The sequence below is a fragment of the Malaclemys terrapin genome, chromosome 5, assembly GCF_027887155.1.
Source record: "Malaclemys terrapin pileata isolate rMalTer1 chromosome 5, rMalTer1.hap1, whole genome shotgun sequence".
Classification (NCBI taxonomy): Eukaryota; Metazoa; Chordata; order Testudines; family Emydidae; genus Malaclemys; species Malaclemys terrapin.
This window is the reverse complement of record NC_071509.1, coordinates 95487734-95509213: the sequence shown is the minus strand read 5'-3', so window position 1 is coordinate 95509213 and position 21480 is coordinate 95487734. Positions and strand designations below refer to the sequence as shown.

Below are 21480 nucleotides of genomic sequence, written 5' to 3'. Positions count from 1 at the left end.
TGATTTACAAACGTGGAGATAACGCACTTATCTGCTACAACTCTGGCACTGTCCTGAGCTGAGAAAAAGAAAACTGATCTGTTTGTTCTCAGAGGTCCTCAAAGTATTATATACTTGACAACCACAGTGTTTATGTGAGCATGCTTCTTTGCTTAACCTAGCAGTTCCAGTGTATGTTTAATGTTGGCTGTATGAGAATTATTTTCACTTGAATATATCCTGGATGACAATAGACAAATTAGTCATATTACTTTAAAATATTTATGTATGCTCCACCACTGACAACAAACACACGCAATGTTTACCTAGAAGTGATGAGCTTGCTTTCTTGATGAAAGGCAGTTCCCTTGGCTTTGGTGGTCATTGGTTGTTTAATCGCACAAAGCGGGCGATCTTTAACTTTTGAAGGTCCCTGTTTATTGTCACATCTGGACTTCCTGCTTTTACTCAATTACTTTAAAAAATCGCCTTTCTCGATTCTGAGCACTGAGCTCTGCCACACTGCAATAATAAGAGGCTTTAGATTAGAAACAGATTGCTTTCAAGTCATGTTAAATCACTGCAAGCAGTCATATATCTAGGCGTAAATTAACAAAGTGGCTCCCTTACAAAGGAAAATAGGATAGAAATTCAGTTTTTGTTGTTGTTGTTGTTGTTTTTTAGTTTGTTGTTACTCATGTAAGGAGGAACTATTGCATTTTAAAGAAAAAATAAACAAAGGGGAAGAAAAATGAACAAATGATCCAAATCCAAAATAAACAGCCTCAGTCATTAAATCATTTTATTATAGAAAAGCCAACTAAATCTAAGAGCCAAACTGTGCTCCTAAAACTTTCGTTTGCAACGGAATGAGAGGTGGGGGAGAGAATTGTTAGTGTAGGGTCGATTTCCCGCCGTGTGAGCACTGATGGGTAACTTTAATGGTTCACCCCCTCTCTAGGTTGCTGCTCTGCTGTAATTACTGCTCCCGTGGAGAGGCAGCACTGTGTTTGTTATATTGCACTTCAAAGCAGCCGTTATTACAACAACAAAGCCATTTGTTTATGTAATCCCTGTAAACTAAGAGCGGTGGACGCTGCCTGTGAAGGAAAATCAGCAGAGCAAAGCGAATACATTAAACCTTAAAGTTGGTGATAAATGCAAAGGAATGCAAAATAAGATCCCAGTTCAGGGCGGGTGGAAAGGGAATTTCATGCGAGATGGAGTATGCTTGGGTCAACATCTGGATGGCGGCTAGATAAAAAATCCATTAAAATTCCCTAACTGCAGCTGCATGCAGAGCTTTGAACATTTTGGATTACAGTCCTGCAAGCGAATACAAAAAGAAGCATATGAATAACCAACAATTGAGTAACTGATGTACTGAATATAAACAGCTATTGAGATAAATAAATTAAAGCATCTTACATCACAGTTTCATCCTTTGGAGACACTGGGGAAATCCGGGAGGAGAGGAGGAATGAAGCCAGCGTCCTGCACAGAAATGCCTCTAAAGAAATCACATCTTGCGTGCAGTGTGCGACTTTAACCGCTAGGAGGAGCCTGCTACCTACAATTGCAAAGCAAATCCACTCATCCCTTCAGCTACTACATCTGTATAAAACTTAAGTGTTATAGTTGATGCAGTGATTATTTACAACAAGATCCGTCCATCTATTGTATATCCCTCTCTCGTTAAGATTTCCAGGTTTCAATGAGTTGCCGGCGCTTGTCTCCATTCCAGATTGTTTGAAACAGAGATTTAATAATCTGCATTGTCATTCATTATTTTAGATAAAAGCATACAAAAAACAGAGACATTTTTTTAAATGCACCAAAATTTCGAGGAGGCAGCTAAAGCCCCTTCAAGTTACGTGTCCTTCCTTTCGGATCCTAGGAGTAAAAACGGAAGGAACGGAAGGAAGGAAAGGGGTGGGGGGGGGGGGGGGTGGAGGACAAGGATGATATATTGATCCGATGGCTGTATTCATATTCAGATACGCCATAATCTCCTTTTCATTGATCCACAGGTCGTTTTATAAACTGTCTCTCCATTCTCAGCCCCAGACATCACACTGAAATCATTTTAGCTGCAGCGGCTTTAGCTTGGCTTTGCCGGGTTGTAAATTTACTGCAGCTGGAAAAGGATTAGCCATTTTTTTCTGGTAACCCAGCTTTAACTGCTCAAAGATAGGACCCATTCACATGAAAGAAGCGAAGGAAGGAGGAGGAGAAGACCAGACTGCAATGAATGAACAAGATAGATAGAAGGATAAATACAAACATTTATAAATACATAGAAGATTTTTTTATAAATGAACCTGTATCGAAATGTAATTTCCTCTATTTCCACAATAGAAAAATGCATCTGAACAGACAGCTTCTTGAAATGTATCAAAGGAAGCCATCCTTCTACTATTTTACTAGTTATTATCAAAGATGTGATCACGAATCACTGATCTTACAATAAGTCTCTCTTTCTGCCTAATATTTGGTGTTCCTTATAAACAATAACCAACTAGCAGTTAGCAAAAAGTGAAATTTATGAACATTTCATTCTATTTGTATAAGGTTTAGAAAGTTATATAAATGGAACTTCAATTTAATAAATCACCGGATATATTAATGTGTCCACAGTTTAGATTTATGAACACTTGTACCAAAATTAATCCATAAATCTTAACCAGATGGTTTACATTTAATGTAGACACATACATACATGTCTCCAAAATGCGTGTTACCTATTGACTTTAAATGCAAAACCTATTTATATCAATGCAGAAATTGCCATTGACCTTACTTATCACAGTCTTCTACGCCTACTGTCCTTCCACTATTGTTGGGAGTGGGGGAAGAGAAGGCATCTAGTGTGCTGGTGTTGTACAAGACGTAAGACTATCCAATGTGTGTTGCTGAAGGGTACTAGTTTAAGTTGTAAAATAGTATTTCAGCAAAGGGTACAAAAAGGGATATTGTGTACAGTTGCAATAGTGAAACAGCTACTAAGTAACATTATCAAAGTGCTTTCCATGTCAGGAAAGTTGAAACAATAGTAAACACCGATAAAAGAATGGTCGTTTGTATCCGGAGCATTTTATTAAATAATATTTTTCATTAGCAAACTTCTATTGACTCTTCCCATCTAATCCTCTTCTCCTCACACACAAACTAATTTCAGATCAAGCACTGTTGACATTTATTCCACGCCATCACACAAATTATCACATTCTGCTTTGATTTACATCGTGTACCATCTCTTTCACTTCAGACAGTGAAACTGCAGAGGGTGTAAATCAGGCCAGGATTTGGCCCAAATGCATGACGGTGTTAATTAGATGAACTAGCAAAAAGTGTAGGCGTGTGATGGAAACTTGCACTCTCTCATTTGTCAACTGAACTAATTATTTAAGGTAGCCCAGAGTAAAATAAGGCACAAGTTTCCCTTGTTTATTTTTAAAAATGTTTGTTTTACCATTGAGCCAGATATAGAGCTAGCCAAATAGGAAAAAAAAAGTTAGTAGCTGATGGAAATTCCTCCTCCACGGGGAAAACTGGTTATTATTGTCGTCTTGGTTTGCATTGATGACGATAGGTGATCTCCCTATTCAGTAACTGCAGCAGGGGAATAGTAACTTTCCGAGGCAGAGATTCCCCAATAAGCGCTTCGGGAGCTGCAGGGTTATTCTCTCTCTCTCTCTCTGTCTCTCTGTGCCATGCACACAGACCAACTAGAGCTCTGGATTCTCCCCCCTCTCTCCCCTGAGATGCAGCCTGCTTGACGTGCGCTGGATCCAATGGGCTGTCGCGCCTGTGGGTGTTGCTACACATTCATTGGTTGGCAGGAGCAGGGCGCTGCGCAAAAACAGAAAAGCCGAGCGCTCGGAGCTCAGAAACTGCCAGTAGAGATCACAGGAGCTGGAGCCGGGACAGGAGGAGAGCTGCAGCGAGAGAGACAGCGGGAGAGTGAGAGAGGGTGAGAAGAAAAAGCATCAAGAGAAGAAAGACTGATCAGCACATCAATAAAGAGCAAAATGATGGTCATCATCATAACAATGGCAATAAAAGAAGAAAATATAAACAAAGGAAAGAAAATATAAAATAACAGTAATTATTATAATAATAAAGGAGAAAATCCCAGAGAAATTCAGGGAATGAAAGTTTTGGGCGGCAAACCTGCTCTCTGCCTTTTTGATATCAGATCCTTTTGCTGGTCATAATTTTTTTTTTTTTTTCATTTTTTTCTGCCTTTTTTGCATCTAAAGAGGGCATGTCCAGCGGTTCCTCCAGCAGCATCCACCCCTCCTGCTCCCATCAGGAAGGCAAACCGAGGACAATCTTGAAATATACAAATTTCCTCTTTGGGATTTGCTGCTGCTGCCTCCACTGCCGCTGCAGCGGTGCAGTGCCAAGACTCTCGGAATAAATAAGAGCGGGCTACTGTGTATACTGTGTGTATATCTATCTCCATACAGCTCTAGGTATTATTAGTTGGTCATTTATTTCGAAGATCACAGATGAGGTGGGGACGCCTATCTTCTTCGTTTGCTCGGCGTGTGAAATAATCATAAAAGGAGGGAAATGGGGGAGAAAAAAAATCCTAATACGAAGCAGAAGGAATAATAATAATAATAATAATAATAATAAAAAACCTAGATCTAAATCCCACTCAGATCCCCCTCCCTCCACGCACGCACACTGCCCTAAGTATTTTGAGAGGAGGAGGTGGTGGTTTCTGAAGGAGGAAGTGGTGTTGGGGGGGGGGATCTCTTTCCCCATTTGGAGATGATTGTGCTATTCCTCCTTGCCTTGCTCTGGATGGTGGAGGGAGCCCTTTCTCAGCTTCACTACACGGTGCAAGAGGAGCAGGAGCATGGCACGTTCGTGGGGAATATCGCCGAGGACCTGGGCTTGGACATTACAAAACTTTCGGCTCGCCGCTTCCAGACGGTACCCAACTCTCGGAGCCCTTACCTAGAGCTCAACCTGGAGACTGGGGTGCTGTACGTGAACGAGAAGATCGACCGGGAGCAGATCTGCAAGCAGAACCCCCCTTCCTGCCAGCTGCACCTGGAGGTCTTTTTGGAGAACCCCCTGGAGCTGTTCCGGGTGGAGATCGAGGTGCTGGACATCAACGACAATCCGCCCTCCTTCCCGGAGCCTGACCTGACCGTGGAGATCTCCGAGAGCGCCACGCCAGGCACTCGCTTCCCACTGGAGAGCGCCTTCGACCCGGACGTGGGCACCAACTCGCTGCGCACCTACGAGATCACCCCCAACAGCTACTTCTCGCTGGACGTGCAGACCCAGGGCGACGGCAACCGCTTCGCTGAGCTGGTGCTGGACAAGCCCCTAGACCGCGAGCAGCAGGCGGTGCACCGCTACGTGCTGACAGCGGTGGACGGGGGCCAACCCCAGCAGCGCACCGGCACCGCCCTGCTCACCATCAGGGTGCTGGACTCCAATGACAACGTGCCCGCCTTCGAGCAGCCCGTCTACACAGTGTCCCTGCCGGAGAACTCGCCGCCGGGCACCCTGGTGCTGCAGCTCAACGCCAGCGATCCGGACGAGGGCCAGAACGGCGAGGTCATCTATTCCTTCAGCAGCCACATCTCGGCGCGGGCCCGGGAGCTCTTCGGCATCTCGCCGCGCACAGGGCGGCTGGAGGTGAGCGGCGAGCTGGACTACGAGGAGAGCAGCGTGTACCAGGTGTACGTGCAAGCCAAGGACCTGGGCCCCAACGCCGTGCCCGCCCACTGCAAGGTGCTGGTGCGGGTGCTGGACGCCAACGACAACCCGCCCGAGATCAGCTTCTCCACCGTCAAGGAGGCGGTGAGCGAGGCGGCCTCGCCGGGCACGGTGGTGGCCCTGTTCAGCGTCTCGGACCGGGACTCGGAGGAGAACGGGCAGGTGCAGTGCGAGCTCCTACAGGGCGACGCGCCCTTCCGCCTCAAGAGCTCCTTCAAGAACTACTACACCATCGTCACCGAGGGGCCGCTAGACCGCGAGCAGCCGGGCGGCGACGCCTATACCCTCACGGTGGTGGCGCGGGACATGGGCGAGCCGGCGCTGAGCACCAGCAAGTCCATCCAGGTGCGGGTGAGCGACGTGAACGACAACGCGCCGCGCTTCAGCCAGCCCCTCTACCAGGTCTATGTGAGCGAGAACAACGTGCCGGGCGCCTACATCTACGCCGTGAGCGCCACCGACCGGGACCAGGGCGCCAACGCCCAGCTCGCCTACTCCATCCTGGAGAGCCAGATCCAGGGCATGTCCGTCTTCACCTACGTCTCCATCAACGCCGAGAACGGCTTCCTCTACGCCCTGCGCTCCTTCGACTACGAGCAGCTCAAGGAGTTCAGCTTCCAGGTGGAGGCGCGCGACGCGGGCGAGGAGCCCCAGCCCCTGTCCGGCAACGCCACGGTCAGCATCATCGTGGTGGACCAGAACGACAACGCGCCCGCCATCGTCAGCCCCCTGCCCGGCCGCAACGGCACCCCGGCCCGGGAGGTGCTGCCGCGCAGCGCCGAGCCCGGCTACCTGGTGAGCCGGGTGGCGGCGGTGGACGCGGACGACGGGGAGAACGCGCGCCTCACCTACAGCATCGCGCGGGGCAACGAGGCCAGCCTCTTCCGCATGGACTGGCGCACCGGGGAGCTGCGCACCGCGCGCAAGGTGCCGGCCAAGCGCGACCCCCAGCGGCCCTTCGAGCTGGTGATCGAGGTGAGGGACCACGGGCAGCCGCCGCTCTCCTCCACCACCGCCATCCAGGTGATGCTGGTGGACAGCGCGGTGGAGCGCCAGGGAGGCGGCGGCCTGGGCGCGGGGGGTGGCGGCGGTGGGGGAGGGGCGGGAGGGGAGCATCGCCCCAGCCGCTCCGGGGGCGAGACCTCGCTGGACCTGACCCTCATCCTGATCATCGCCCTGGGCTCCGTGTCGTTCATTTTCCTGTTGGCCATGATCGTGCTGGCCGTGCGCTGCCAAAAGGAGAAGAAGCTCAACATCTACACCTGCCTGGCCAGCGACTGCTGCCTGGGTTGCTGCTGCTGCTGCCCCTGCTGCAGCCGCCAAGCCCGGGCCCGCAAGAAGAAGCTGAGCAAGTCGGACATCATGCTGGTGCAGAGCTCCAACGTACCCAGTAACCCGGCCCAGGTCCCCGTGGAGGAATCGGGCAGCTTCGGATCCCACCATCACAACCAGAACTACTGCTACCAGGTCTGCCTCACTCCGGAGTCAGCCAAGACCGACCTGATGTTCCTCAAGCCCTGCAGCCCATCTCGGAGCACAGACACTGAGCACAACCCCTGCGGAGCCATAGTGACAGGTTACACGGACCAGCAACCAGACATCATCTCCAATGGCAGCATATTGTCCAACGAGGTAAGGTTGAAAGGAAATTGTAGCACTTTCCAACACCTCCGCTTGTAGCAAGCTTCCCTCAGCTGTGCACGTTCATTATATGTGCATGCCTCCCTGTGCTGCTTTGCTTGTTTGTTATTATTTTACGGTTTTGAAAAATGAGCTTGCTTTTGTTATTTTATGTACTCGTATGCCCCTAATTCTCACTCTCCCTAGGGCTTGCAGGTCTCAACCACTTTTGATTCTCTCTTGTCTTGTCAGTGTCACTGTCAAGCTGCACTGCAGTCTTTCCCCAACCCCATCTTTGCTTTCAGTTAATCTCTTGAAGCTGCTGCCCTTCCTTTCCCGGTGAAGAATGTTGCTTTTCTTTGCCCCTCCTCCTTCATAATAGCCTCTTATCCTCATGCTTCTTAGATCATAAATATTTGCATGGTTTTAATCACCTGTCAACAAGATAACCTGACACTGCATAATAGTTTTAGCTGTGATGTACCTTAAAGTGAGTCTGTTGCTTCTTTTCATTTGAAGCATCAGTTGTGCACTAGACAGCATTTCAGAAACTGTTGCATCCAAACTCCCACACCATGTGAATATGAATGAAGCTTGCGAGCTTTTCTGCATTAAAATAAGATACTAGTTTCCAATCTTATTTTAACTGTGTGCTGTCTTTTGGGCATTGTTCCTGGCAAAATCACTGCAATTGGCATTAATGAAATTACCAGCACAATGAATTCAGAGTTTTCCTAATGAAAAAAAGTAAAGCATATGTATTTGTTTTTAGAAATCTTTGCATGTACAATTAAGGCTGTGGGAAACCACTCTGGAGTTTGTGAACATCTCTATACTTGGCAGGAGCTTTAATTAATGTGAAAATTAGTGTTCATTAATTGACTTTTTTTGACTCTGCCTTAATAGTTCTTTTGTATACTGAAGGAGAACTTGGAAATAAAACATCACAAAAGAATTTCCATGAAAGCATACATTAAGGCTTAACATTCTCTCTCACCCATTAAACATGTTGTCTATATTGTACTCTTTTGTGTAAAGAATTTCTATGAAAGCATATATCAAGACTTAACATTCTCCTATTAATAATTTTGTCTGTTGTATTTTAACTAATGTGTGGATCAGTACATTATGATGATGTACCACTGAAGGAAAAAACAGCTTTCCTTAATACTGATTTGCTGAGTACTTCAAGGGAAGTTAAGATATTGAGTTATATTTTGTTTAAAATTGTTTTAAAATCTTTCAGCAAGATTTTAAATGTTAGCCTTTAGTGTAGACCCTACATCAGATGTTTGTAAAGACGTGGCTTCTGGTGCCTTTTGAGGGCAACAGGATATCCCATATTTTCTTTTCAGGAGTCTATCCTTCTGATGATTACTCTCCCTTTTTCTCATACAGGAGATTTAAAAAATACACTGAGGACCCCCTGACTCACAATGTGTGGTACTTTACACCACAGGTAGCCCCATTGATTTCAGTTAATTAACTTACAATTGTGGTGTAAGAGACTATTCATCATGATTAAGGGGATCAAAAGTTGGCCTTAAATAACTGAGGAAACCCCTTGTTTATTGATCTGTAGTGCCACTTGCATGAGTAAGGCCACCAGGGTTTGGCCCCTTAAATGTAAGGAAACAATTATTTATGGCCTACCTATAGCTGTACCTTTGTGATGAGTGTTCCTGGCTGTATGTGTGTGCCTTCTGATGTTGTTGGTTGTAAAAATATTGAGTTAAAATAAGTTCCAATTATTTTTTCTAGACAAAACATCAGCGTGCAGAGCTCAGTTATCTAGTTGATAGACCCCGACGGGTAAACAGGTATGAACTCCTTATTCTTGTTTTCTTAATGTAGGAATATATCCAAGATGTATTTTAGCAAGTGTGAGTGGGGATGTAGAAATGTGTTTAGTTCAGATGTAAAATAATATCTAAGCAACCAAAATGTATTTAAAATTATGAATTTATTTAGACCTACCATTAAATAAAATAAGCAGTGCCATGTAAACATCTCTGAATTATGGCTTTTATGAATCTGTTTTAAGTCAGGTGAAAAGAGAGCAAATTCTAATTCTGTACTCATCTAAAATGCGGTTTAAATACTTATGAGTCCCTCTGTAGATTCTGACAGATAATATTGATTTATCTGAGTGTAAATTTAGCCTTCCAGCTTAAGCAAATGCTACCAAATTATTTATAACAACTACATACAACCCAGGCAGTGTAATAATGGCTACTGTCTATTTCAGTTGGATTAATAATGCCTGAAAATACAAGTTTTGTGTATGATGGACAGATTGGTTTTGCAGAAATAGAGTTGCAGAAAGGAGGCCTGGATGAATGCAGCACCATGTGTGGCCATGTGATGGCAGAAGAATGTTTTATGAGTCCCTCTTCATGTTTATTCTAATAAGATTTTTGATGTTTCTAGTTCTGCATTCCAGGAAGCAGACATAGTAAGCTCTAAGGACAGTGGTCATGGAGACAGCGAGCAAGGAGACAGTGATCATGATGCCACTAATCGAGGTCAATCCTCTGGTAAGTCTGATAACGGAATCTAAATATTTGATCTTTTAATAAGAGAGCCAGAAAGGGCAATTATGTGGTTATAAATAATATAACATGAGTGTTTATAGGTACAGCATATGTATATAATGTATGGATGGATGAATTTACGGTCAACTTGATGGTATACTGAGATAGTCAAAAGATTGTTTCTCAATCCTGACTAGTTTTTGAGAAGTATAGCTGTTTTCTGCATGTTGTTCTGTATCCATTGCTCTTCCTGCACATTAAAGCAAAGTTGTTGGTATATTTTTATAGCAGACCACAGATTTTTCAACAGCCGATTTGAGGGATTTCAGAGCATTAGGCAACTTTGGTTAATAGTGACTTTAGTTGGCATGGTAGTGTGAAGCATAGTGGGAGTTCCTAAGGGAAAGACTGAACTCTCTGATTGAATGACAGCCAGATTGTGAGGATTTTTGCTGGGATCGGTGGAGATACATAGAGTGCTTTGAATATGTAATGAGTAATACTTTCAGACTTTCTGAGGCTTGATTTGTAATTCAAATAAAGTGACTATATAATATAGTGATGTCCTTGTTAATGAGTATAAGGTATACAATGGTCATCCCTTCAGTCCCAATGAAAGAAAAAATGTTTAAAAATACTATCATATCATGATTTAAAGCAGATAGATGTGTTTAAACAGTGGAATTATTTCTGCATATATGTTGTTCTCTTTTTGCTCTCATATTAGAGTAAATTCTTTTTGAAAGATAGGCTCTGTGTATTTGGCTGTAACACACACACACACACACACACACACACACACAGAGTACACTCAGCTAATAATTCAGGTAAACACAATGTCCAGTGGTGTGGGAACCTCAGATTAGTTAGAACTTATTTCTCCTTCTACCCAGGCATTTGCTGCAAGTGTTTTATGAAAGGTGATTTCACACTCCCTCACTTCCCTCTTCTTATCCCCTTCTCACTGATCTCAGACCAGCATTCCCAGAAGCATCAAAGAGAAATGCTTGTCATTTTCCCATCTTGCCCAGGAGTTGTGGCTGCTAGTTCCCTGCTCTGCGAACATGCTGTGTCTTCTCATGCTCCTGCCACTGTCTTCTTTGCCATGGGAAACCCAGGCACCAGGGGAAAACAGGATACTCAAGGGCCCCTTTATATTGCTGCAAGTCATTAATATGCAGACCTAATGAGACTTGAGAAGAGCCAAGAGTCTCTGGAGCTCCCCGCTCCTTGCTGGGCTTCCCGCGAGTTGAACAGAGTGTCTATTTTGTGTCTGGGAACCTGACAACAAACCCGGTCTTGCCAGAAGTTTACATCTGAACACAGAGCCCCCTTTCATTTTTGGCCTATATATGGTGTATGATTTATTGTTGTCTTAAAAAGCAGTGCATTTAGCCTTCCCCCACCCATTCTTTCACACAGTTTCTGATGCAGCAGCAATCAGTGCTAGAGAGTTATAAAAAGCTCCCACTCCTCCCGCCCCTCTCCCTCTGTTTTTTTAACTTAGCTGCATTTCATTTTTTTACATGTTTTACTGCAGCACTCATCTCGATGAACATTTCAATCAGTTTAGTCCCTCAGCATAATGAACGATAATAACCAAACAGGAGAGAAAAGAATAAACAGCTGCATAAGGGGCTGGATTTGAAAGACTGATGGTGGGAATATAATCACATAGTTGCACATCAGCCAAAAGCTATTTTATTTTGGAATCATCCAGTGTTGTTACTATAGTTATGTTTCTGCTTCCCCCACCCCCTCCTCTTTTTTAAAGTATTATAATTCAGACATGAATATTGAAACCATTCTCAAACTTGGCACCAGTTTTCAGACTGAGCCAATTCTTTTTGTTGCTTTTGTTTTACAATGAAGAAAAAAATCGATTTTGCTCTTTTAAGGACATTTAATTTGTGTTAAAATAATAGTTTAATATGATTTATGGGCTCATGCAATTAAAACAGAGATTTGACATGAACAAATGAAATTTGACAATAAACTTTCTGTCTAATCAGAATTAATATCACAAACTGAAAACACAAACATACAAAATTCAACATCCAATTTTGATGAACTACTGCAGTGCATTTAGGGTAATTATTTTGCATAAAGATTTTTACAAAACAGGTTGTAAATATGTATTTACAAGGTATACTGGAAATTTCTAGAGGGTGTTTTGGATCTATTGGATGCATATAGTAAAATCTAATATAAATTCTGGGCTGAATCTTGCTGTCATTAAACAGACATCGGCACTAGTGATGATACAGAGAAGGAGTTCAGTATTAAACTTTTACTCATACACTTTCAGTACTTCTTAATGAATTATATGAAAGGATGAGAGTAAATCTTGTTTGAATTTCAATGATTTGAGGGAATATGATGTCTGAGGACATTGCTTCTCAATTAATTTTAAATGTAGCTCTTCGATTTTCAATTCTTTCCAAATTACCATCAAAAACACATTGGTCCACAGAAAGGCTAGCAAAAACAAAAACATAATGATGAGCAACATCATCTCAGTGAAAAATTATATACGTGCAGCCCAACTGTGCTCTCTTATCCCCTTATGCTGCTTCTTTTCAGCCTTTCTGCTTATATGCTATTATCTACTGTCCTTCCTTTGCATTTGTCTTTTTTCTTCCTCTAGCTCTATATTTGTTTCCTTTTGCTTTCTTCTCTTTTGCCTTTCTTTATATTTTGTTTTTTTTTCTTCCTCATCACCATTTTATCATCTGTCTCTCTTCTTCTCAAGATAGTACCTGCCAGAGAATAGCATCATATTCATGTCCAGAAATACTTGATAAATGGTTCGTCGGCAAAATTAAATACACTCCTAGTCATTTTCACACTGAAGCTGGCTTTGCTTGGAAAGGCATTTTGCACTTCACTTTACATACTGTGTGACTATTCCTGCTGTTACCAGTTGTCCTGTAGTAGTCCAGTGCCTGGTCAAAGTGACTGTGGAAGAGGTAGTGATTTAATAATTGTGAACCATGTCACAGATACATATGCATAATGGGAGTCTTTCACTGTGTGATAGTTCCACCATGCACAACTGCTTAGGAGGTATATTGAAGTAAGATGTTACAATCCTTTGAAATATTATAGGGCAGATCCTCTGTTGGTGTATACTGCAGCTCCAGTGACTGAACCAAGAATTTGACTCATTTTTAAAAAATTCATATTTTCTTAATATTGATTGAATTTAGTGCATGTGAAAGGTGCTTGATTCTGTCTGTCTATCTTAAATACTTATATGGTCCCCAGTACTGTAGCAGCTGAATACCTCACAATCTTCAATGTATTTATCTTCCCAAGATCCCTGTGAGGTACAGAAGTACTATTAGTTCCACTTCACAGTTGGGGAATTCAGGCACTACCATTGAAATCAGTGGGAGTTAGGGTACTAGCCTGGGTCTCAGGAGAACCTGTTCCTTGCTCTGCCACAAACTACCTGTATGATCTTGGGAAAGTCACTTATAGCAGGATTTTCAAGTGTATGTAGGAACCTAATTATTGGACATACTTTCTCTCTGACTTAGAGTCTTGGAGAGAAAAGTTCTTATTTATCTGTAGAACAGATACAACTAGAGCAGTGACAGTTCTAGCTTCCCCACATCAACCCCTAAATGTGTATCAATCATATTCTAGAGAAATCTCTTTAAAGAATGAAATTAATTTGTTCTCCACACCTAATTATGTTCTTGGCCTCTCTTTTGAGATTGCCAACATAGATGCCATTTACTGCTCTGTGTGTGTGTATATATATATGTGTGTGTGTGTGTTTAAGTTTTATAATGTAGACACATGTCCACAAGGACTTGGCGCGATGCTTCCAGTTCGTTTCATATAGCTGGTCACCAAGTAATCATCTGATGATAATGGCTTTTAAACACTAGATTTTCGCTTGGGATCTGCTGAATTCTGTATACCATTAGTTTTACATAACACATTTTTTGGAATTAGTTTTGTAGCATAATTAGACAGATATATTTGCAGGTGGATATATTTGCATGTATATGAAACATTGTAGATACAACGATACACCCACATTGTTCCATTAGGTACATCTACCTATTCTGCAAACTATTCAAACATGCAATATCAGAGATCACAAGGCTAAGATCTAAAATTAGTCTTCCTCTCACTATGGGCAAGTGTACACTACAAAATTAAGTCGACCTAAGTTACGTCGACATACAGCCACCACAATAATTGATTCAGTTTTATGCATCCACACTACGCTCCTTATGTCAGTGGTGTGCATCCTCCCTAGGAGTGTTTGCACTGATTTAACTGCCAGTGTGGGACATTGTGGGATGGTTTCTGAAAGGCAGCAATAGTCGATATAAGCAACACAGTATCTATACTGACACCGTGTTGACCTAACTACATCGACTTAAGCATGATTCCTCTACTGGAGATGGAATGATTAAGCCAGTGTAGAGGGCAAGTTACACTGGTGGGAGTTACATTTTAGTGTAGTCGCTTACAGAGTTAGGTCAATGTAACCTGCCTTCCATTGACCTAACTCTGTAGTGTAGACCAGGCCTATATCTTAAGAGATTGAACATTACAAAGACATCTGGTGAGTTTCTAGGAGTTTAAGGTGCCAATTGTGCCATTCCAAACCCTCATATCAAGTGATTTGTTCAATAGCTTTAGCACAAGCCAATGTGTCTATCCTGTGGGATGTAGGAACAGCACCATATTGTAACTGGTACGGGGAAAACAGATTGAGAAATAAAGAGAAGAAATTCCAACAGTGAAAGGAAAGAAAAAAATCACTATTCCTTTCCAATATAACAATTAAATACTGTTCTGAAGATCATCTGGGCAAAAATACTATGGAGGTGAACATAAAGTGGTGTAGAAAAGTTCTTTGACTCTAGCCGAGTTTCTCCCCCCCCCCCCCTTTTGGGGAGGGGCAGGATTCTTGAATTCTTAACGATGTTTGCATTTCAGTGATCCAGATTAGGCTTTGAAGTTATTATTTGGAAGTACTGAATCTTGGGGATGTTTAAGTCTTTATTCATGCTGTTTTGAGGATGGAGACAGTTTTATGCGGGGCAGTATATCACTTGCCTTGTGAAGGCTATCTTCATAACAGAAGAAATTGGTAACATGCTTTCATTATTAATAAAAAATGATGCCGTAGAAAATAACACACCCCGAAAAAAGAACAGTTGTTTTGTTAACACTTTATCAGTATTTGCTATTTTTATTACATAATTAACATCAATAATATGTTTGAATATATTAATTCATTACTCTGAAGGTTTGGCATGTGAATCATTTTTCTTTAATTACATTTAAAAAATAAGTTATTTAAAAAATGAATCTCAAAAATTACCTAAATATCTCTTTGATCTAAAGAGAGTCTTTCATGCCAACTAACATACATATTCATAGCCCTTTTTTTTTTGTCTTTTTAAAATTGGGATAAAAGGGATAGTTTACAGAATAAAGTACATTAAGAATCTGGTCCAAACCAACCAAATCCAGGAATGAGAGTTAGCGTTAAAACTCTGCCCTCAACCCCTATCTCCGTTGGCCATCCTAAATATGTCAGGCCATGTGGCATGTGGAATTGTTCACTGTCCAGTGACCTATCCAATAACTGGATTATAGGGTAAGGAATGATCTCCTGGTCTTTTTTCATGCATATATTAAATTGCAGTGTTTATCATGTATTGTTATTTGAGAACTCTGTGCCAGATATTTATATTCTTTTGATGTAGATATTGAATTTATTCTCACCTTTAAAATCTCAGTTTATCTGGTACATAAGACTTTATATTTTTCAATTCAATTATAGTATGAAATATTTCTTCACTGTGGATTTACAATTATGATGGATAGTTTAGTCCAGAAAGACTGTACATCTGGCGGATATATGAAGGAGATACAATGGAAGTGTTATACAGCCTGAACTTTTTTTGTGCGTTATAAATCACAAATATCGTGTTTGGTTTATGAAGGAGTCCTGTGCCGGATGCTTTATTTCACTTTCTGTGATATAGCCTCCTTTCTTCAAAACAGAAAAATGAACAATCATTTTCCTTTCTCTGTTGGTTTGCACATTGAATACTTCCAGTTAGAAATGATTTGCGAGTGTCATCCCATTATACCATAATTAAAAAGGACAAATATCTAGCTATTATATCATAGTTAATAAAAGTGAGTATAGGTACCCATGAGATTTCAAAACTAGAATGCTAATTTGAATTTACTGTGCTGTAAATATATTAATATCTAAGGGCCTGATTCTGCACCTGTTAAAGTCTGTGGGAATGTAGCCACTGAGAAGTGGGAGCAGTCATCCCTGGACTGTTTCTCCACCAGCCACGCACCTATATACGCACTTGAATTCTGGCTGTCTATTACAGCCATGGATATTAGTAGCTAAATCTTTATTCTTAAATCATCTTCTGGTACCTTCCCTTTCCTTCAAGATAAATCAGATTTGGAACATACAATATACATTTCAGAGCCCCCTGTTTTCATTTCTTCATTTATTAAAATGTTGATTTGTAGTGGCTATAACATCATTTTCAGGTCCTATAATAAGCTGTTATATAAAACTGTTCAATGCACTGCTGTTGGCAAGCAGAAATCAAAGGAAACTAAGAAGTAATAGGTGGATAGACAGAATTTTCCGGTTTAGGAGCTGATATAAAACCAAAATAGTAATATAGCAGGTAATTTTCCAGGACAAAAATAAACCTAGGGAGAAGTTAAAAAAAAAGGTCTGCCCTTGAATAAATATCTAAAGCTGTCTCTTCCCACTGGCAAAACAAAACAAACGAACAACAACAGTTCAATGCTTTTCCTCTAGCTTTTCTTTCCCTTTCCCATCACCGTTCAGTTTCAGAAGACATTGAATGAATTTGATCACTGAGGTAATATTAGTGAAATGTAATTTGTAATAATTTTCCTACAAAATATATGGATATTATTTACATTTGACTTAAATTAGGAAATCTGAAAACAGAGTATATCAGTTTGTATTAAGCGTTGCCTCTACCTTCTGATTTGCAAGAATCCTTAAAATATAAAGAATGCCTTACTCTGCATAGAAAAAAATATTGGAATTGTTCTAATACTAATGTTAGTAGTGATGTTGTATGGCCACCTCTTCGTAGAATGTACATGGGTAAACCTTTCTTTCTCTGTTTTATTTATCATCCCTTTTTGTAGTAGATGCTACCATTATGATATCAAGAACTAAACTAGCCAGCTACCTCATGAACAATTTGTAGGTCTTGCATGCTGTTCCCTGTCTGTTTCCTTAATTCCAACTGCAGTTCACGTTTGCATTCCTCAACAGCTCACTGATCAGTAATTTATTTCCAGACTTCTGCTTACCAATTATCAATGGAAGGTTATAATCGAAGCTGGACTTAGTAACATACATAGCTTAATTTAAAATAAAAAAGTCATTATGAAGCGAGATTAATCTGTGATGAAAGCTTCTTCTTTTTATCGTTTATCTAAATGATTGCCCTCTGTTCTCAAGCACTTGTTGATAATTCAAAGGAGATTCTTATTTGCTGAAAAATTGTTTTTCACAGTGAGAGATAACACATAACTATTACTAATATAAATCAAATTGCAATGCAGAACTGTGGCAGAATTTTAAATACTAATCCTCACCCAGAAGATCAAGCTTATCAAGTTCTTTATGGTGTAGACTGGTGAATAAGCTACATTACATGAATCTTGTTGTAGGTGTTCAGATTTTTTCCTAGTTCTCTTTCAGTGAGTTATGACACTTTTTTTGTAATTCTAATGCACTGGTTGTAAATACAATATTTATAACTGATCTTGTTCATTTTTGACACATATATATTCCAAAACATTCAGTTTACTCTACAAATAAAGGGAAAAATACCTCTCTACAATTGTGCTCTTTCTTTATGCTGTTGAATATCAATCTGAGACAATAGTATTTATTCCATTTTACTCCAAAGACTTCAGACACTACTCCTCCCTCAAGAAATTTAAGCCAACAATTTAAGGAATCAGAGTCAGGAAATATTCAGTTGAAATACCAGTCTGAAGGTAGTCAATGGAAGTATTGCTTGTCATTGAAATCTTAATAGCTTTAAAGGATTTGTAAGCAAACAGTTTTCAGTTGGTGGAGACAAGTGTTTGCTGATATAGTGAGCATTAACACATTTGTCAATAGTATCTGCAGCCATGTCACATCGGACTACAGCTACCTTCGTGCCACTAATTACTGTAATTTACTATGGGACTCTCTCCAGTCACTAGAGTGGCTTGATGATGGTAAGAGCTACTATGGTGGCAATGATAACTAACTCTGAAGAATTAACTAAAAGGATGGTCTTAGTAAATCATTTTCCTCGCACACTCGATTGCTACGTACATTCACCTATTTTGTCAGAACTGCTTTTTAGTAATTCATAGTCTCTGTCTATATACATTCATATACACACAAACAATTGCTTTATAGGAGTCATTAGTATTTAGTTTTCAAAAGCGAATTCTCAGATTTCTTATTACTGAAATTTCATTCTTTTTGTAAGATCCATGTTCACCAATTTTTTTCCCATTTGTACCTTATTAAGTATTAACAAGCGATGATCTGCTGCCATCACCTGTAAGTTGAGTTAGTCTTGTACCTGAATGGGTTCTAGGAAGTAAGGTTCACAAGAGATTCTGAGAAGTGAATCATCATCACACTTCTTCTCATGATTGTTTTGCACACTGTGACATTCTGGCAGTACCTCTCTTTGTAAATGGTAGCATTGACTGGTGAAGACCAAAATGATCAGATCTTTTGTTGGTGGAATGAAGGCAGTGGAAAGAGTTCTAGTAAGATTTCTCTTCCTATCTCTCTTTTCACCCACCATGTTCTTTCTCATCTGTCAGCAGCTTGTCATGATGCTGAAGCTTATATCTACAGTTTCTTTCTCTTTCCTGCTTGCAGGCATGGATCTCTTCTCCAATTGCACAGAGGAATGTAAAGCACTGGGCCACTCGGATCGATGCTGGATGCCGTCCTTTGTCGCATCCGATGGACGCCAGGCTGCAGATTATCGCAGCAATCTGCATGTGCCCGGTATGGACTCTGTTCCAGACACTGAAGTGTTTGAAACACCAGAAGCCCAGCCTGGAACAGAGAGGTCCTTTTCCACCTTCGGCAAGGAGAAGGCCCTTCACAATACTCTGGAGAGGAAGGAGTTGGATGGACTGCTGACTAATACACGAGCGCCTTACAAACCACCATATTTGAGTAAGTACTATTCAGAAGGCTGCGTGAAAATGTTCCCTTTGCGGGAATAAAACTTGGCTCTCTGCTATCCTTACTATGAATAGTACAGTCAGAGTATTGGAGGCAATGAGAACAAAAATTACTGCTCTTGGATTCAGATACCACTGAAAAGGACATTGTTGAATCTACTTAAAAAAGAAAAGACTTTGTGTCATGATATTAGGTCACTGTTGCTAGCAGCAAAAACAGTATAAGGTGATGGCAAGCTAAATTTTTCTTTACATTTTAATTGCTCCAGGTGCCTCATTTTCTTATTGATACTGAATATTGTTCATCAAGCAGTGCTGGTATCATACCTACATTGCTAACTTGAGGCAGGGTTTGGAAGGCAGCAGATGAGTCTTTTTTTTTTTTTTCATACTGTTCTCACTATCTTTTACTTTCTTGGTCATCCTACAAGATATAAACTTGTGTATTCTGCTCAGTGCTTTCTATCTTGTTCTGAATTCTTACCTCTTTTATAGTCATCATTGTGGTTGGGTGACACAAAAGACAGTATGTAGACATAGGAAAGATAGTTAATTATGCGTTTTGGATTCTGAGCTAAAAGGTGTACACTAAAATCATACTTTGGTCTAAGATGTTTTCCCACTATATTTACTAGCCCATTGTATTTTATTAAGACACTACAAGATCTCCCTTGGCTTGAAGAGTTTATGATGCTCATTTAGTCTGTGTGACTGGAGCCAAGGAGGCTGTGTTATACCTGTGATCATTCTTAGAGCATCAGCAGTCCCTTAGGACAGTAGATGAGGTGAGGAATGTTTCTCTGGAGTGGGCTTTTTATTTAATTTTTAAATTTCATATGAATTCAGTAGTTGTGAAAGGTGCTGCACCGAGAGCCCTGGAAACTGAAGTCTGTCTCCAGAAAAATTCAGCATGGACAGCAGTGGTGCTTGTTTCTCTGATCTCTGTCAGCTCTGTCCTGATAGTGTGAGGGTACCTTTCAAAGTTTGAGGGTAGTTCAGTCTTCTTACCCATTCAGTCCTTGGATTTTCTGTTGAAACTATGAAAAAGGTTGGAAAATTATTAGTTTTGTGATGTGCACACTCACTTATAAGGAACTGGCCTGAGGCAAGCATCTCATTTCCCATAGGCCAAAAACACAGCCATCGGCTAGCAATGTCTCCTATACTCTTCTGACAAAGGTCAAATGTGAACAGTTGACCTTGTAGTGAACTCTTCTGTTTTTCATTACCAATCCCCCATAACCATCCAGTCTTCCACAAGTGTCTTTTAATATTAGGGCACATTCTTGCCATGCATTATTAATTTCATCTTCATAATTTCAACTAAAATGTTTGGATTTTATAGCACTTCCAGCCTCATTATGACAATGTCTCTGTTTTTGTTCAGTTTAGATACATACATTTGTTATAGTGAGGATTATCCATAACGATGCAAAACTGATGCTTCTGTTTAATTGTTCTATGTTTTGGAGGTTGATTATTTTAAAGTAAATGTGCCTTTTCCTGTTAGTTTAGTTTTTAAACTTGTGTGCAGTTAATATAAACTATTCAGCTTATCAGTCTGTAAGCATATTGTCCCATAGTTTAAACTTTATTTTCCTAACAAACTATGGCATGAGAAAATAAAATAGTTGAGGCAACATTGGAAGGAGTGAGTGGTATGTTGTGAACCAGATTCAGCAAAATTAAATCTGGACTCTGAATTGCACTGGACTTCCAATACAAACCTTCAAAAAAATCTAAATTAATATTCCTGTCTTCTATTTTCCCATATTAAATGTTTTCATTAGTACAATTTTAGATTTTAAAATGTATAGCAAATAATAAAAGAACAAAGAAAAGAAAGTGAACCTATTACACTGTAAAGCTGAGCAGATAATTCACAATGAATAATTTATTCATAGAATAAGAAAAGAGAAGAGGCTAGTCTCAATTTACTGTTAAGGAATGCACAGGAGATGCATTCTCCAGTTCAGGAAATAACTATAGTTGAGCCACTAATTAATAGTGACCACAATATAATTAAGTTTAATATCCTCCTGGGAGGAATTGCACCAAAAAGTGGTATGGTGATAATAAATTTTAGAAAGGGTGATTTTTTTCTTTTAAAGAAGCTAGTCTAAAAGGGCCCTCAAGTGAGGAAAATAAAATCTATTTAAGCACACCATACCAGAATCATAGCACATATGAAAAACCCTAAGTTAAAAGAAAGCAGGAAGGTAAGAAAAAAGAAAACATATGGTTAAATTGCAAGAGAGAAGAGGGTTACTTGAGATAAATAGGTACAATTTAAAAAATACTTAGCTTAAGTAAACCCAGTAGGAAGAATCAT

General features: G+C 40.7%; 1 protein-coding gene and 1 long non-coding RNA gene across 7 annotated transcripts in view; one reads left to right on the top strand and one right to left on the bottom strand.

Moving 5' to 3' along the window:
• Positions 1-763: 763 nt before the first annotated feature.
• On the bottom strand, positions 764-5037 carry LOC128838114 (uncharacterized). The gene is made up of 2 exons (XR_008445103.1): positions 4951-5037; positions 764-3917 (listed from the first exon to the last, which is right to left on the bottom strand). It is a non-coding gene; the product is annotated as an uncharacterized LOC128838114 (long non-coding RNA).
• Positions 4508-21480, top strand: part of PCDH10 (protocadherin 10) — a 38250-nt gene continuing 21277 nt past the window's right edge. For 5 of the 6 annotated variants that reach the window (XR_008445101.1, XR_008445102.1, XM_054030002.1 and 2 more), the window contains exons 1-4: positions 4508-7356; positions 9106-9164; positions 9775-9881; positions 18835-19140. Coding sequence is in view for 4 of the 6 variants with exons in the window: in XM_054030002.1 (XP_053885977.1) it covers positions 4762-7356; positions 9106-9164; positions 9775-9881; positions 18835-19140 (3067 nt within the window). In the remaining 2 variants the exon portion in view is untranslated. The remainder of the gene's footprint in view (positions 7357-9105; positions 9165-9774; positions 9882-18834; positions 19141-21480) is intronic. The other variant, XM_054030004.1, reaches the window with a different exon arrangement.